Source organism: Pipistrellus kuhlii, unplaced genomic scaffold (genome assembly GCF_014108245.1).
Source record: "Pipistrellus kuhlii isolate mPipKuh1 unplaced genomic scaffold, mPipKuh1.p scaffold_m20_p_21, whole genome shotgun sequence".
In the NCBI taxonomy this organism is placed as follows: domain Eukaryota; kingdom Metazoa; phylum Chordata; class Mammalia; order Chiroptera; family Vespertilionidae; genus Pipistrellus; species Pipistrellus kuhlii.
The window spans coordinates 12,048,374-12,067,128 of NW_023425520.1; the positions used below are offsets into that span (position 1 = coordinate 12,048,374).

Below are 18,755 nucleotides of genomic sequence, written 5' to 3' on the forward strand. Positions count from 1 at the left end.
ACTTGGCCATCTCTTTACTTTTAGTGTTCTTTATGCTTAAGACCCAATATATATTTGCCTTTTAATATATAGGAAAAAGGAATTCCTTTTAATATATAGGAAAAAGCCCTATATATTAAAAGGAATTCCTTTTTTTTTTTTTTTTTTAAGAGAAAGTATGGTGGTTATAGGTTGGAATGAGGAAGATTTTTTTTTAATGTATTTTATTGAGTTTTTACAGAGAGAAAGAGAGAGGGATAGAGAGTTGAAAACATCGATGAGAGAGAAACATCAATCAGCTGTCTCTTTCACAACCCCTACTGGGGATGTGCCCACAACCAAGGTACATGCCCTTGACCGGGATCGAACCTGGGACCTTTCAGTCCGCAGGCCGACGCTCTATTTGCTGAGCCAAACTGGTTTTGGCAAGAGGAATTCTTTTAAGAATCAATACATTCTTTTAAGAAAATCAGTCCATCGTCTGTGGTCTGAACTGAATTTCCCCTTACCCCCTTCCACCGCCAGTGTGTTGCGTGACTCTTTAATGTTTATTAAATGTTTAATGTTTTTCCCAACACTTTTATCTTTGTGTAATCAGTCAACTTTACAAATTTTTTGACTTCAGGTATTTTTGTGGTTTTAACTTTTTACCTGAAGATATTTGATCCGCATAGAATATGTTTTGATGCAACATGTGAGGTGGGGATTCTAATTTATTTTTTTTCCAGATGATTATATTCTTGGGCATCTTTTCTACTGATTTAAAATACCACTTTTATTATTTACTAAATTATTATATCTATTTAGATACATTTTTAGGCTTTCGATGCTGTAGATCCACATTATTTTAATTATTACAGTTTAAAAGAAAATAAAACACATAAGATATAAACACCCTTATGTCCTTACTTTAGGACTCATATTTCGCATAATTTTTCCATTTTTTCTCCCTTGTTTATTTATTTGAACTTTAGAGTCAGCCTGTCCAATTTGCACAATATCCTGCTGATAATTCTTATTGTGATTGTGTTAACTTAAGAATGAAATCATTATAATATTCTGTCTTCCTTTTCGTGAATATGACATACCTTTCCAAGTGTTCAGAACTTGGAGTACTCAGTATCATTAAAAAAAAAAAAAAAAAAAAAAAAAAAAAGGGAACCAGATCTGACTGTTTGAGCTGAAGTGGATTATGTTACCTGTGTTGATGTGTATCCTTATGTCTTTACACCTACCGATAGCTCTGTTACTTGGTTTACAAGTTTCAATTGTAGTCTTTTGACCTCCACAGTAAGATATGAGTGGCTTATTTTCTCTTTTATCATGTTCCCCTTCTCCTCCCAGCTTTTGCTAGTTAAGTCACTAGAACGATAGGAGAGTTAAAAACACGCACACAACCAAAAAACACCTTCCTCTACCCCTTAAGTTCAGCACCAAAGGCCTGTGAAGTGAACTACCAGAACATGGCTTAACGGGGCGGGGGGGGGGGGGGGAGATAAAAACAGCTTCTTTACACACGCAGAGCCCCCGGTGACCAGTAACTCAAAGAGGCAGCTAGAATGTGGGGCTTATATACTCTCTTGGGAAGTGACAAGACAAAGGAAAGGAGGTTGGGCTCTGAGTGGGGTGGTGGGGTGGTGGTAAACCATGGGAAGGTAAGCATATTGGGAAGTAATGGAAGAGGCAGGTGACTTTGGGAGGGTTTGTTTTGCAGATTATCTCAGGGCAGCTTCCTGTCTTAGTGAGGATGCGGGAGAGTGGAGGGCCAAACCTTCAGAAAGGACATGCCCATCCTGCTGTTAGGTGATAGGAAGACGACAGAGAGCTCTTTCTGCATTTTCTGTTTCTCAGTCGCCTTTAGCTCAAAATAATCCTTATCCCGGTGTGACATATTTGGGGTGCCATGTTTTGATCCTCTTCACTACCTTGATAGGATCACAATTAAACAGTCAATACTCACCACCATTTTTTTTTGCCATAGTTTTCTATTAATCTCTCTGTTGTCAATTTGTCTTCTTGTAGCTTCTTCAAGGGGAGCCATGGAAATTATGTTTTTTGAGTTATTTCATGTTCTCAGCTGTTTCCTATTTTCTTTGTGTTTATACTGACTAGCTGTAACACTCTTAGACATGACTTCATTTTCTTAATGTCTTTGTAAACATTGTCCCTCTGTTCCTACAATGGAACGTTCATGGGAAAGAGTTGGAGGCCAGCGTGATTGGTTTTGGCTTATAGTTGGCCTTCGTTGTGTTTGGATGACCCAGATTTTTTTTTTTTTTCAATCTTTTAAATCCAATAACTTGCTATTGATTGTTCTGTAGGTCTATCTGTGTGAATTTTTCTGGCACACAGGAAGGCCATTCAATTTGCACATTTAAGTCTTCTTTTATCTCCGAATAATTTTCTTGAATTATATCCTGAAATATGTTTTTGGGGTTCCTTCTTCAAAGATACCAATTAGATGCCCACTGAGTCTTCTTTGCCTGTCTTCCAGAGCTACCATTTTTTCCTCTATTCCTTTTGAATTTTCATCCATTTCTACTTTTGGCTTCTCTCTTATTCTCATACTGGAGGCCCAGTGCACGAAATTTGTGCACAGGGTGGTGGTGTCCTTCAGTGCAGCCTACACCCTCTCCAATCTGGGACCCCTTGAGGGATGTCCGACCTCCCGTTTAGGCCCAATCCCAGATCAGCCCAATCTTGGGCAGTCATACATCCCTTTCACAACTCAGGACTGCTGATTCCCAACTGCCCTCCCCTGCAGGCCTGGTTCCCCTAAACTGCCCTCTCCTGCTGGCCTGGTCCCCCCCAACTGTCCTCCCCTGCAGGCCTTTCCCCCTCAACTTTCTCCCCTGCAGGTCTGCCCCCCAAACTTCCTTCCCCTGCATGCCTGGTCCCCCCAACTACCCTCCCCTGCAGGCCTGGATCCCCCCCACCTGCCCTCCACTGCAGGCCTGGTCCCTCCAACTGCTCTCCCCTGCAGGCCTGGTTCCCCCAACTGCCCTCCCCTGCTGTCCTGGTCTCCCCCAACTTCCCTCCCTTGCAGGCCTGGGTCCCCCTCCAACTGCCCTCCTCTGCTGGCCTGGTCACCTCTAATTTCCCACAACTGCCCTCGCCTGCTGGCCATCTTATGGCAGCCATCTTATGTCCACATGGGGGTAGCCATCTTGTGTCTTGGTGTGATGATCAACTTACATATTACTCTTTTATTAGATAGGATTGTATTGTATCCTGCCTATCTTCATGTATGCTACTTCTACTATATCTTTCATTTTTATGATGATTTTATTTTTTCCCTTCTTAAAAATTTTCAGCTTATCTGTCATCTCTGTCTCACTGAGTACTTCTGGTAAACATGGCTTTTCTCTATAATTTCTCCTTCAACCCAGTGGTCCAAGCTTCTGTAGAATTGATATCATGAAGTCAAGGGAAGCCCTTAGCCATGAATATATATTCTATTGATTTTTTACAGAGAGGAAGAGAGAGAGAAACATAGATCAGCTGCCTCCTGCACACCCCCTACTGGGGATGTGCCCACAACCAAGGTACATGCCTTTGAGCAGAATAGAACCTGGGACCCTTCAGTCTGTAGGCTGACACTCTATCCACTGAGTCAAACTGATTAGGGCATGACTGCTCTTAACATTGCCCCACACCCCCAGTCGACCTTTTATAGGCTTTCTAATAAAAGGTAAGGATGCCTCTAAGCTCCATTAAAGAAGGAGCTTGTTTTTTCTGTTTATTTTTGTTGTTGTTGTTGCTTTTGAGTAATTTGGAAGAAGTAGAGAGATTCCCAAATTCACTGTCAAACTCAAGCTTCTTGCAGCTGAAAATTGTTATGCTTCTAAATGAGATGATCCTTGCTAAAAGCCGGCTCCAGAACCCTCTACATTTCATATTTTCTAAGGAAAAGAATTCCCTGTGCCTGTGGGGTAATCTGTGCCTCCCAAAAAGTGATAGTAGAAAAAGAGGAACTCTGAGAAAGAAGTCTCAGTCAGCTCTGCAGACACCAACTAAACTTGACAGAAAGAACTTGATTATATTTAAATAAAATCTCTGTATTATGGACTCTATGAGTGATAGAAACAGTTGGTTTAGTTGTTATGGATTTCCATTTTACACAGTGTGATTATAATAGATGACTTACCTACGAAATTCCAGGTCTTAATCCGCTAGGCGGGGATTTTTCCTTTAAAGTGGTCACCTTTGGGAGACACTAATTCTAATGTTGTTGCCACAATTCAGAGCATTTTTGGAATATCTCTAAAGAATTAACTAACAGTGGAAATGGCTAACTTTGGCCGCTAGTTAGGGTTGCACATCATTTTGGAATTCACATGCATTATTTTTCCAACCTGAGCTAAGGGATGGACTGTTTTCAGGTCGAGTCACATGTGAGGAACCTGATTTCAAACAAACATGAGGTGTATTCTTGCTTTATAGACAGTCTCAGACTTGGTGATGAGTATATTTAAGCTGTAAATATGAAAGTAGAAATTTTTGTGGAAAGCTGAAAACACATCTAATTTGGAAGGGGGAAATGTCAGCTTATAGCCATAGTTTCCCTGCAGCTTAAAGATGAAATGGAGATAATAGGCTTCCTGTTTTCCCTCAAGGAGGGAGTTTAATCTGAGTGGCTTTGCCCAGGATGTTTCTAGGGAGCCTGGATTTTAAAAAGACATTTTCTTTTCCTATTATCATCCTCTGGCCAGAAATGTTAGTTTTCACAGACTTTTCCCAGCATGGTTTCAGATAACATAAATATTTTAGAGAGATTGTGCCAGGGAATGTAAACATCTTCATCTTTAATTTTTATCTTTATAAATAATACTAACAAGAGCTAACCTGTCCTTTTAAAAAAATGTTTTTATTGATTTTAGAGAGAGACAAGAAGGGAGAAGGAGAGGGAGAGGGAGAGAGAGAAGCATCAATGATGAGAATCATTGATCAGCTGCCTCCTGCATGACCCCTAATGGGGATCAAGCCTGCAACCTGGACATGTGCCCTGACCAGGGATTGAACCATAACCTCTTGGTTTATGGGTCAACGTGCAAGCACTGAGCCACGCCGGCTGGGTGAGCTGACCTTTTCTAAGCAGGAGCTGTTGCTTTTACATGCATTCAGTTACTCAGTCTGCACACTTTATGGGTTAGTTTATTACCCCCCCATTAAATAGATTAGGAAATGGAAGCTTCACCAGTTTAAGCAGCTTCTGTTCACTCAGCCGGGTTTAGAAAAGACTGCCTCTGGGACTAGCTGTGGTGTTGCCTGAATCCTTTCGTCATCACTCACTACCTGACTCACTACCAGTGACCACACTGCCATGTCCTCTGGGTGGCAGGCACCACAGTGCTGCTCGGGTGCCGGCCACGAGGGCAGGCGAAGGCTTGGAAGAGTCTGTGGGCTGCATCCCCTCTGCGCACTCCCTGACCTAGAAATCTGGCTCTGACTGGACATGGATCCAATTGCCCCCCTTCCCATTGGGATAGCCGTTGTCTTGTTCCCGTTTATAAACAGACTGTCCTTTCCCGCTGATGGGTATGACTGACTTCCACGCAACAGAGTGGAGATGTGTGTTTGGCAGGTAATGAAAACACAGGCCAACCTCATGGCTGTTTCTCTTTTATACTGGATCTTTTTTTCTATCTGAGAGTTGCCGGGAGCAGGTCTGCTGGAATGGACATTTAGCAGGGACGGGATGCCTGGCTCCCTTTTGTTTAGGCAACCCTGATCTCTATGAATAATTGCCTTGTATCTCCCCCTTCCCTTGGCTGAGGGACACCCTCTTCTTTCCACAGGGAAGGGAGAGAATAACCTCTGTCCCCCCTCCCATGCCTCAGCCTTTTTCCTGGTGGGGATAAGGAGGCAGTATGTGTGAGTCCAGTACTGGTTTATGACTGTCACCAAGCCCTGAGGAGCAGTGGCTGCCCCCAATTGCTAGTGGCAGCTTAATCCACATTTAGATCTTTTGTCCATTTGGCTCCTTTTTCTTTTTGGCATATGGTGCCAGGTAGAGACCAAAATTTAAGTTTCCCACAGAGATAGTTCATTGTCTCAGCACTATTTGTTGAAAATAGTTTACTCTTCAAGCTAAATTAACTCATATACCTTTCTTTCTATAGGAATCTGCCTACACTACCCCCGAAACTTAATTTTACCCCTGATAAGTTCACCCGTCAGTGTGAACTGTTCCAGTCAAGTTCACTGTAGTAAAGGTTGTGTTCATTGTTACATCCTGACTCCCTTGCTCACTACCTGGCTCACTACCAGGCTCACAATCTAACTCCCTACACATTAACTATCTGACTCACTACCTGACTCACTACCAGGCTCACTACCTGACTCACTACTAAGCTCACAACCTAGCTCACTAGCTGACTCACTTACCTGGCTTTCTACCAGGCTCACTACCAGGATCACTACCAGGCTAACTACCTGATTCACTACCAGATTCACTACCTGACTCACTACCAGGCTCACTACCTGATTCACTACCTGGCTCACTACCAGGCTCACTACCTGGCTAATGACATGACTCACTACCTGGTTCACTACCTGACTTACTACCTGGCTCACTACCTGACTCACTACCAGGCTCACTACCTGATTCACTACCTGATTCACTACCTGGCTCACTACCAGGCTCACTACCTGGCTAATGACATGACTCACTACCTGATTCACTACCTGACTCACTACCAGGCTCACTACCTGGCTAATGACATGACTCACTACCTGATTCACTACCTGGCTCACTACCAGGCTCACTACCTGGCTAATGACATGACTCACTACCTGATTCACTACCTGACTTACTACCAGGCTCACTACCTGACTCACTACCAGGCTCACTACCTGGCTAATGACATGACTCACTACCTGGCTCACTACCTGACTCACTACCTGGCTCACTACCTGACTCACTACCTGACTCACTACTTGGCTCATTACCAGGCTCACTACCTGATTCACTACCTGACTCACTACCAGGCTCACTACCTGGCTAACGACCTGACTCACTACTTGGCTCACTACCTGACTCACTACCAGGCTCACTACCTGGCTAACGACCTGACTCACTACCTGGCTCACTACCTGGCTCACTACCTGACTCACTACTTGGCTCATTACCAGGCTCACTACCTGATTCACTACCTGACTCACTACCAGGCTCACTACCTGGCTAACGACCTGACTCACTACTTGGCTCACTACCTGACTCACTACCAGGCTCACTACCTGATTCACTACCTGACTCACTATGAGGCTCACTACCTGATTCACTATCTGACACACTACTTGGCTCACTACCTGACTCACTATGAGGCTTACTACCTGACTCACTACAAGGCTTACTACCTGACTCACTACGAGGCTCACTACCTGATTCACTACCTGACTCACTACGAGGCTCACTACCTGATTCACTACCTGACTCACTACGAGGCTCACTACCTGATTCACTACCTGACTCACTACGAGGCTCACTACCTGATTCACTACCTGACTCACTACCAGGCTCACTTCTTGGCTCACTACCTGACTCACTACCTGGCTCACTACCAGGCTCACTACTGGCCGCAGAGTTAGTTCTGGGGTCTGGAGTCCACAGAGCCCAACTGGTTTTATATTTTACTGTGGCTGATAAGGTGGGCTTTTCCTGCTCCATAGCATGAGCACCTCTTGATCTGTCATTATTCTCTGTTACAGATCCTTTGGGTCAACCCAGATCCTTTTACTTGACCTTGGCCTCTAACAGATCACTTAGGTTCATAATTTCTGCTTCCTTAAACCTGAGGCATATTTTTCATTCTCCCAATACAGTATTCCTCCTCATCGATGGTTTCACTTTCTGAGATTTCAGTTGCCTGCCGTCAACTGCAATCCAAAAATATTATATGGAAATTTCCAGAAATAAACAAATCATAAATTGAATTGTGTGTTTTCTTACTAACATGATGAACTCTCTTGCCATTTTGCTCTGTCCCAACCAGGACATCACTCAGCCCTTTGTCCAGGATAGACCTCTCACCCATAAGTCATTTAGTGGATTGACTAATCCACAGTCATCAGATGGATTGTGGAGGTGCCACAGTGCCTGTGTTCAAGTCACCCTTGGTTTTATAACGGCCCCAAAGTGCAATAGTAGTGATGCTAGCAATTGGATATGACAGAGAGAAGCTGGTAAGGGAAAATATGGAAGTTCTCCACTTAATAAGTAAAGAAAATATGTCATATGCTGGGGTTGCTAAGGTCAACGGTAAGAATGAGTCTTCTCTCAGTGAAATTGCCTAATTTATCAATTAAACTTTATTATAGGTTTTTATGTGTAGGAGAAAACAGTATATATTCAGTTTAGTGATTTCAGGTATCTAGTGCGAGGCCTTAGAAGCAATCCCCTACAGATAAAGGAAGGCCTACTGTACCTGCACTTTAGTTCAGGCAATTTTTCTCTTCATTATCTTTTGTGACATTTGATATGTTCAGAAGAATATGTGTCATATAATAAGTTATGAGGTATAACTACCCACACACCTATGAAGCCACCTCCTACCTGACAACATGATCTGGTCCCTGGCCCACACCTTGCCGCCAGGTAATTCTAGCCTGAAGTTGGGGTTTCTCACTCTGGTTTTCTTTTCAAATATAGGCTTATTGCACATATAGATAATCCCAAAAATACATTGAGCTTTATAGAATTATTTCATACTTCGTGAATTCAGTTTGAATTTTCCATTCAACATTTATGCTTCTAAGATTCATCTTTATTGTTGTGTGTGGCTATGGCTCATCAATTTTATTAGTGACCACAATGACATTATATTGTGTAACTTACCGTGATTTGTCTGGTCTCCTATTGATACTTGTTTTGATTGTCTTCAGTTTTTTGTTTTATTTTGCTATTTTGGACAAGATTACAATAAACGTTATTTATGCCTCTTGGTCCACATACATGTATGAAGCTTCTTTACATACTAGACGAAGGTCTAGACAGACTTTCTGAGTGAAAGGCTATGCATGCAAAAGTTCAACTCCAAAAGAAAATGCCAGTGTTTGTCAAAATGGTCTATTTATACGCATGCCTCTAAAGCAGCGATTTTCAACCCGTGTGCCGCAAGACTCAGTAAAACATGGACTACCTGACTACTTAGTCAGGGCACTGGTGTCCTTCCCCTCATATTGTCAAATTAAAAAATGATAATAGCCAACACAATAATAGCAAAACAATAAAATCAAAAGTTTTTATCTCACTGAAACACTTACACTGGATTTATAAACTTATTCTCCTATATTGTCTTTTGAAGAATTTGAAATGCATGTGGAATTCACATTTAAGATGCATGTGGAATTAATTTTTGTGTGCCTGGTCTGAAGTATGGCTCCAGTGTGATGAGTCAAAATCATACCTATTTTAGTAATTTTGGTTATTATTTTATGTGCTCCATGAGATGAAAAAGGTTGAAAAAGTATAAAATTTTATAAAAAGTATAAAAGCTCTGAAGTATAAAATTCCATTGATACCTATCCTTCCCAACACTTGCCATTATAAGATGTGTTAATTTTTCCCTTTTTAGATGTGAAATTCTATCTCCTTTTCATTGTAATTTGCTTTTTCCCAAGAAAATAGCTGAGGATTGTTTTATGTGCTTATTGACTATTCACTGTTCCTTTTCTGCACATGTCTCTTTTGCCATTTTTTCTGTTGGGTTGAGTTTTTCATATTGGATTAAAGTTCTTCATATATTTTGGATCCAAATTCATTATCAGTCACAAGTGTTGCCTATATTTTCTCCCAGTTTGTGGCTTGACTTTCTACTTTCTTCATGGTATCTTTATTAACAGAAGTTTTCATTGTAATGAAGTTGAATTTATTAATCCTTTCTATTGTAATTAGAATTTTTATCTTATTGAAAAACTCACAGCTCTATACTGAATTTACAAACAGATTCTCCTATACTGTCTTTTGAGGAATTTGAAATGCATGTGGAATTCACATTTAAGATGCATGTGGAATTAATTTTTTGTGCGTATGATAGGAAGTAGGGCTCCAGTGTGATTTTTTTTCCATATAGGAAAACAATTATCCTGCAAGAGCATATATTTAGATTGAGTATATTTACACTATATATTGCTAGGAGAGGCAAGCATACAATATAACAGAATATATGGTATTTAAAAAACATAAAACACAATCTCTATAGTGATTAGTATATGTACAACACTTAAAAAAAAGGTATTGGAAGGACATATGCCAAAATGCCAACAGAGATTCTCTTCGGATGGTGGGATAGTTGATGAATTTGTGTATTTCTTTGTTGTTCTCTGTATTTTCTAAGTTTTCCCTATTGAGCATAGATTTGGTTTTGTTTAAAAACAGGAACCACAGCAATGAGAAACAAGGTAATGTCTACAGATGACAATGTATTGTCATCACAACTTAGAGATAAATTGTGTTGGAAAGAGAAACTATGCACTGAACTCTTCCACCTGAACCGTGTGTGAAGCTCCTTCTGTCCCTGGGGTGGGATGGCATGGGCAGTCAGTCTCAGTAAAAGGTGGGAAACCTGGGGTTCTTCTGCAAACAGTCACATAAAACACCTCCCCCCTGGCCTGCTTGCTTTGCAGGAATGTAAAGCTCCTTGGAGAGCAGGGTGCCGTTGGTGACAGAATCATTTCTTCTTTCCCAACAGCAGATAATGAAAAGGCTCATAAAGCGGTATGTTTTGAAAGCCCAAGTAGACAAAGAGAATGATGAAGTGAATGAAGGTAAGCATCCCCGAACCGAGAAACATCCTTTGACAACTAAGTGCACAAACTTGGGAAACAGCACAGTGAAGGATCCTTTAAAATCCAATCTCAGGGAGCAGGTTGGGTCCTTCCAAGATTGACAGGAGAATCTTACCTTACATTTCTAAAATGCTGTCATTTTAAAGAAACAGTTTTTAAAATGTCAGTCAGCGACAATTTATCTCTACTCCAAATGCCCTGATTCTTAGAATGTGAAGACTGCCGTCTTTCTTTCAATTTCCTATTAACGTAAGATGGGAGTTTCAGTGAGTTCACACAAGTGTTAACATTTCCCCAGTGATGCAAGTGAAATAGTGGTTGCTGGGACAGAACCCACACTTCTTCAGACAGATCTTTATTTTGTTGTCCAAAAAGAAACCTCTAGCCCATTTTTCCCATCTGTTTTTCTCTTGCCTTCCACGTTTTTCCTTGGCTCCTTACTTCAACGTGCCTACTTTTCCAGGTAAATCCTAGGCAGCGCATCCGTTGTGTACTAGAAATGTTTTCATCGAAGGCTGGGGTGTAGGCCAATGCCTGGAGTTGAAAAGAAATCAACCTGGAACAATGAGTTCAAATCTATAGTTTGCAACACCAGTCAGATGCAAATAGACCTATTGGCACTGTTAAGAAAAAAAGAAAAGAAAAAGTTAAACTCAACAAAACTGTTGCTGAGCTTTGAAACCAGTATTTGATTAAGGAAAGGAACCTTGCAAATCTGAGTCAATCCTGTGGCATGTGTCTGTAAAAAAAAATCTGAAGAGATGTGAATGATAGCCAGCAAAAATCCAGTCAGGGGGACCTAGAGAGTGTGATGGAGGCAGGGCTGGACTGGGAAATTGATCAGTTCCTTCACTCCCTGAAAGCAAAACAAAGCTAGGTGCTGGGGAACGGGGTGGCTGAGGCAGCATCAGAAACAAGGAGCTGTCTCCCACAGCCTGCACATGGGTGAAGGAGAATTGGCGCTGTGAACCAGGTTCTAACTAAGAAAGTGTATCACATAGTGGAACCAACTCCTGTTATAAATGAGGAAACTAAAGTCAAAAGAGGTTGGGTAATTTGTTTCCCCTAGTTGGCAGACTGAATACACTTAGTGTGCAGTGCCCCGTAACTCAGAAAGAGGGAGAAGGATACTGTAGGGAGGATATTGTGGGTTCACTAGGGTTCTGGAGTTAGAATTCCTAAAAATAAATAAATAAATAAATAAATAAATAAATAAATAAATAAATAAATAAAATTAAAAAAATGAAAAGATTCTGACCTTTATATAAATAATGAATGTAGAAATGGTACTTTAAAAACATCATAAAGATACCAGGAAAGATCGTGAAAGGTAGGCTTTACATGTGATTCTCATTAAAAAGCTGTTAAAGTGCTGAAACCAGTTTGGCTCACTGGATAGAGTGCCGACCTGTGGACTGAAGGGTCCCAGGTTCGATTCCGGTCAAGGGCATGTACCTTGGTTGCAGGCACATCCCTAGTAGAGGGTGGGCAGGAGGCAGCTGATCTATGTTTCTCTCTTATCAATGTTTCTAACTCTCTCTCTCCCTTCCTCTCTGTAAAAATCAATAATATATATACATATATATATATATATATATATATATATATATATATATATATATTTTAAAAAGCTGTTAAAATGCCAATAATTTGAAGAATAATTTCTTGGATTGCTGAAATGATTTGAGATAAATTGCTGCTTCATGGTTCCACTTTCAAGATTAAGGGCTTATCTCCATTGCAATTATTTGCAAGAGAATCCAGTTTTTCTTTGCAATCGACAAATGCTCCAAATACTGCCAAGCTGAGTTCTGGGAACTGTTGTGTTTTAATTGCCAAAAATCTGCTGTAGAGACGCCCATGATGCCCACACAGCCAAGTGTTGCCCTGGCCGAACATTAATTCACCATTGCTCCTCACTTCCTTCCGTGCCCACCCTCTGTGCACCACAGACTGATCTGTTTGTTCCTTGACACCACGTTCGTTGCCATGGCCTTCCCTAATAAACACTTAGGCTCCTTCTTTTTCCTTTCTTTCCCTTGCTTCAACCTGGACCTACATTTACTTCTTCCATGGCTTTGCCTGTTAAATAAATTGATTCATTGTTAATAGCATTTTGTTTTGCTGGGATTCCCTTCCACACTGGCCACTGGAGAGTATCTCTGTAGCCGACCTGCATGGCTGAGGGAACCCAAGAGCCTTCCTATAGACGGGAAGGAGGCCCTGCCTCTAGGACAGATGAGAGGGAAGCCACCCCAAATTCAACGCTGGCTGAGCCACAGGACGATATCCGCTTTCCTATTTAAAAACAGCTGGACTACTTTTATAGCTTTTTACAAAGGTCACCATATTTTTAAAGACAGACATGTTTTAAAGGGGAAAATCTATTTTGGTGACGTTATGGGGCAAATGTATTTATATCATAGGAATTTCACTCTTTGTCCTCTTCTAAATCCAAAGAGAAAATGACCAATTATGTGTTTCTTTCATACCCATACTTCAGGCGAACTAAAAGAAATCAAGCAAGATATCTCCAGCCTTCGTTATGAACTGTTGGAGGACAAGAGCCAGGCGACAGAGGAGCTGGCCATGCTAATTCACAAGCTCAGCGAGAAGCTGAGCCCCAGCTCGCTGAGGTGTGAGTGACGTTGAGCCTGGACTGCTGCTTGGACTATCGTGCAAATGTGGGCAATAATATTTCTAAGTATGAAGTACTTGAAAAACCATAGTGTACATGTTTAGTGTTACCTACCTTTATCATGTGAATCTTTTGAAAGTTAAGTCTTCATGATTTTACTGTTTTATCACATGTACATGATCTTCATTGGCCTTGTCTGCCTTGGCATTACAAACGACGACATGATATTGTATGGGAAGGCCCAATGGTTGCCATTTTTGTCTATTTTAGAGTGAACTCTACTACATCTTACTGTGAGTAAGCTCCTTGGGGACAGGACTATGTCTTACTCATCTTTGTGTCTCAGCATCTAGTACAGTGCCTGGTACAAAGGAGCGCGAAGTAAATGTTGTTGAAACCACCTGCACTGAACTGCCAACAAAGTACAAATACAAATAAAGGCCAAAACTATGTAGCACACCTTCTCTTGTCCAAGTGCTGAAGCGTTTTTTGTTTTGTTTGTTTTTTTTAATAGAAACTGAAAACAACTGATAAGCAGCTATGACTTGATCAGATTTTCTTAGAATTTTTGGCATCACCAATAATCCTAGAACCTTTGAGCCTGGGGAAGAATTTAACCATGAAATGGATTAATAGAAAATATCATCATGTTGAAGTTTCATAGAATTGCTCAAAGTAACTTATTAAAGATTTTTCTAAAGGATAGACTGTTTTCTGTCTTAGATTTTCATTTGTTGTTTTTCATGTGAATTTAGTCACAGGACAGGGAATTGTTTTAAGGGGGCTGTGTAGGGTTGTTATTTTGTTATAACCTCCTGATTTCTGCCTCTGCGTTTTGGAGGGCATGCTTCCGGGAAGAAATAGGACAGAGCAGTGGCTGTGGACCTGGAGCGGTTTGTCCAACCATCAGCGGGTGGATGTCAGTGCCCTTGGAGGCCTCTCCTTGCCATTGCTCACAATGCTTGGCATCATTTATCTGATCAAAACGTTGAGCTTATATTTTTTACACAAAACAGGTTGTGATGTATCTTCTCGGCTTAGTGTGTAACTGAGCTGAATGCTGGTAATATCTACAATGCCTCAGGGCTTTAGCAGGCCAGTAAGTTCCCTCATCTCTTCACAGACCATGAAACACTCAATTGCATTACTGCAGTTAGGCTTAAATGGCTTATAGAGTTATGCTTAACCTCCTGTTCCATCTGTTTGCATTAAGACTGAGAGGAATAGGAATTGTGACCAAACTCAAAGGTAGTTTTATAGGCCCTAGACATGGTTTAAAAGATGATACTTTAAGTTCATTGCTCTCACACAGCAAGGCTTTCTAGACATGAAGACAAAACGAGCATTAAGTAGAACCACATAAAACTCTTTAAATATGATTTAATTTCTACTTCTTGGGATTTAAACAAATTAAAAAGAGAACTTTATACATTTTTGCTACCATTGTAGACTATTTCACTAACTTTTATGCTATTCTAATAGTACTTTGTCTTAAATGTTTTTCAGACTTTCTGTATTTAATGTTATGCCTCAGAACTGAATAAAATATTGAATTTTTTCATTGTTATATGTTTCTCTACTATATTACAACAATACTCTCAATTTTACAGACTTATCTAGGACTGTAAGTGTGGACGTCTTAAATGGAATATTTAGTAATATTCCCATTTGGGGGTTGGGGAAATGTGTCAGATTCAGCTGGAGACATTTGGCGTAGGGTTCTCAGAGTCTTGAATAAAGATACAGCTAACAGCATTGTTTAAGTTCTGCCTCCCACAACTGTAGAACTCTCCACACAGATTAGGTACCTTCCTTTCTGTTATGGGCTGAATTGTATGTGCCCTCCCCCCACCCCAGATTCACTTGCTGAAGTCCTAACCCCAGGACCTCAGAATGCGACTGAATATGGAGATAGGGCTTTAAGAGATAATTACATTAAAATGAAGTCACTAGAGTATGGCTTACTCTGATAGGACAGGTGCCCTTATTAGGAGAGGATATTAGGACCCAGACGAAGAAAGAAGACAGGTGAGGTCACAGTTTGAAGATGGCTAGAGGATAGAGGTTAGAGGCCAAAGATAGAGACCTCAGGAGATCGGTTCGGTTCCCTCCCGACATCTTGATCTTGTACTCCTGGCCAGTGAGATCCTGTAAAAAAATGAATTTCTGTTGTTGAAGCCATCCAGCTGGTGGTCCTTTGTTATGGTGTCCTTATCTTTCTAATACACCTTCCAATCCCCTAAATTCCATACAATTCTGCTTTATCCTATCTCCTCTATGTCTATTTTTCAATTTACTTCTAAAATTTATCTGTATTTTTGTTGAATCTAAATTAATATATATTCTCCCAAATTGTTACAGAGCTAACCTATCTCAAGGTATTACTATTTATTTTAACGTGGTTATATTAGTCTCAGAAAAAGAATGACCGGGGACAGCTTGTAACCTGGGCAAAACCTCAGATTCTTCTGTTGGAAATGATTTATCTTTCTAAGAAGCAACTCTCAGGGGTTTCTTTAAAAAAAAAAAAAAAATATATATATATATATATATATATATATATATATATATATATATATATATATATATATAGCCCTAGCTGATTTGGCTCAGTGGATAGAGCACCAGCCTGCAGACTGAAGGGTCCTGGGTTCAATTCCAGTCAAATTTTATTTATTTCAGAGAGGGAGAGGGAGAGATGGAAGCATCAATAATGAGAGATAATCACTGATCAGCTGCCTCCTGCATACCCCACACTGGGGATCAAGCCCACAACGTGGGCATATGCCTTGATAGGAAATTGAACTGTGATCTCCAAATCCATAGGTCAAAGCTCAGCCACGCCGATCAGGCTCGGGGTTTAATTTTTTTAAATCAATATGTTTTTATTATTTTTAAAGTATATTTTTTAATTGATTTCAGAGAGGAAGGGGGAGTAGAAAGAGCTAGAAACATCAATGATGAGAAGAAATCATTGATTAGCTTCCTCCTGCACAACCCCTACTGGAGATGATCCCGAACCTGGGCATGTGGCCTTGACCAGAATCAAACCCGGGATCCTCCAGTGGCAGGCTGGTGCTCTATCCACTGAGCCAAACCACCTAGGGCTAATTCTTGACTCACAATCATTTGTGAACTCTTCCCTAGCAGTTTACAGGAACGAGGGAAGGTACAGTATCTTATTCACCTTTCTGGAGGTGGAGCACACTGTGTGCATAAGGAAGGACTGATGGACAGGAGTCAAGGAATGTCAGCTCTGGTCAGATCCTGGGTCCCATAGGTCAGCAGTAGTTTGAGGATTCCTATGGCCTTTTCAGGAGGTCTCTGATTTTGAAACTGTATTTTCCATAACACTAAAATGTTATTTGCCTTTTTCACTGTGTTGACATTTGCACTGATGATACAAAAGCCTTGGGAGGTTAAAACTGCTGGTTCTTAAGCATGAGTCAAAGCAGTGGTTTCAAACTATAGCAGTAGTCTCTTATTCATCGTGCCCACATTGTCAGGAAACAAAATGTGGGCACGATGAATAATTTTCATATAAAAATGTGCATTATGAAACAGTAAAAATTGTTCACTTTAAGTCTTCACTCTTTTTTTAATTAATTTTTTTACAGAGAGGAAGGGAGAGGGATAGAGAGCTAGAAACATCGATGTGAGAGAAACATCTATCATCTGCCTCTTGCACACCCCCTACTGGGGATGTGCCTGCAACCAAGAGCAACCAAGATACATGCCCCTGACTGGAATTGAACCTGGGACCTTTCAGTCCGCAGACCAACACTCTTTCCACTGAGCCAATCCGGTTTCGGCAAGTCTTCATTCTTGAGTGTCTTTAAGTATTCTATGTGATGATATGGTCAATATGCATGCATCATTTCTATTGAATAACAAAGTACATGAGTTCTCTCAAGGAAAAGCACTGGTGTCTGAACTCATTATTTTTTTTCATGAAACATTTTTTTTGAAAGCACAATTAACAAATTATGATTATTTGGATTTGGATATTTGGATTCAATTCACTTTGTTGTGAATTGAAGAAGTAAACCTATCATTTCAAGGAAAACAATGGGTATGTTACCGTTTAAAATTTGAGCTTTTATTCACAAGTTAGAGTTTTGCAAAATTTGTATTCACCATCTGAGGTTGACAGCTTTCCAATACTTAAAATATTTTCTGATGAAATCCGTGGTGATATTAGTAAATAGGACTTTTGAATGTTGTACGATGAAGCCACATTCCACATTGCAACCAACTTTTCAAAAACTACCACTTGCTGAGTTTGGATAAAATTTTCTTCATATACTTAAAACACACACACACACACACTCACACACACACAGCCAAAACTGGTTTGGCTCAATGGATAGAGCGTTGGTCTGCAGACTGAAAGGTCCCATGTTCGATTCCAGTCAAGGGCATGTACATTGGTTGCGGGCACATCTCCAGTAGGGGGTGTGCAGGAGGCAGCTGGTCGATGTTTCTTAACTGTCTATCCCTCTCTGTAAAAAATCAATAAAATATATTTTTAAAAAAGATTTGTCCAATGCAAACATGGCAAAGTATAATTAAAAACAAAACAAACAAACAGAACCCACACACATATACCAAATAGATTGAAAGCAGAGGTAGAATTGGGACTCCATCTATTTACTATCCTCGTGGACAGTAAATAGTTTTGGAAAATGTTAATTTTTATAAAAATATTTAATGATTTTATTTTTAAACATTTTTTAAAGTTTCAGTTCCAATTTCTAATTTCTAGATCTGTAGGGCCCTCAAAAGTTTGTAAGAATATTGTAAAGGGATCCTAAAGCCAAACGTTTGAGAACTGCTGCAATAAGCTAACGCCTATAACGGTGAACATTCGTTGAGGGATCCTTTCCAATGTCGGAGAAATAGGTCTTCACATCGGTCCTTTTCATTCAAAAAGACTTTAAAAAGTGCAGCTCAGGGCAACGGTGGGGTGGAGCCAAGACTGCGTCTCCGGTCTCCCCGGAAACCACCCTGTCACACTCAGCCCCTCTCGCCTCTGATTGGAGCAGGCTGGGAAGTGGGCAGGGCTTTCCTTCCGTTGGCGGCCCATTCGCATGAGCGTGTTGACGTCACACCGGACGCCGTAGCCGAGGCCCGTGATTGCATCCCTCCCCCCGCCCCCTGCGGCCGCTGGGCCGGGGTCGCCCCTCCCAGGGACTCGCGTTGAGCTGTCGGGCTGTTTCCCTCGGAGGCCTGGGGTTTGGCATCTCTGCCCGGCGCGTCCCTGCCGCGTCATGGATCTGCATTTGCACCGAGCGGACTACGTGCAGGTAAACCGAGGGGCGGGCGGGCGGGCGGCGCCGGCGGCGGCCCG

General features: G+C 41.1%; 2 protein-coding genes across 10 annotated transcripts in view; both read left to right on the top strand.

Moving 5' to 3' along the window:
* Positions 1–14,970, top strand: part of TRPC3 (transient receptor potential cation channel subfamily C member 3) — a 73,121-nt gene extending 58,151 nt beyond the window's left edge. For 5 of the 8 annotated variants that reach the window (XM_036450263.2, XM_036450265.2, XM_036450266.2 and 2 more), the window contains 2 exons: positions 10,671–10,746; positions 13,271–14,970. In XM_036450263.2, the coding sequence (XP_036306156.1) occupies positions 10,671–10,746; positions 13,271–13,413 (219 nt within the window). In that variant the 3' untranslated portion in view covers positions 13,414–14,970. The remainder of the gene's footprint in view (positions 1–10,670; positions 10,747–13,270) is intronic. The other 3 variants (XM_036450259.2, XM_036450262.2, XM_036450264.2) reach the window with 1 other exon arrangement.
* Positions 14,971–18,515: 3,545 nt separating this feature from the next.
* BBS7 (Bardet-Biedl syndrome 7) overlaps positions 18,516–18,755 on the top strand; it is a 51,874-nt gene continuing 51,634 nt past the window's right edge. The window contains exon 1 of one of the 2 annotated variants that reach the window (XM_045586014.1): positions 18,516–18,711. In XM_045586014.1, the coding sequence (XP_045441970.1) occupies positions 18,676–18,711 (36 nt within the window). In that variant the 5' untranslated portion in view covers positions 18,516–18,675. The remainder of the gene's footprint in view (positions 18,712–18,755) is intronic. The other variant, XM_036450270.2, reaches the window with a different exon arrangement.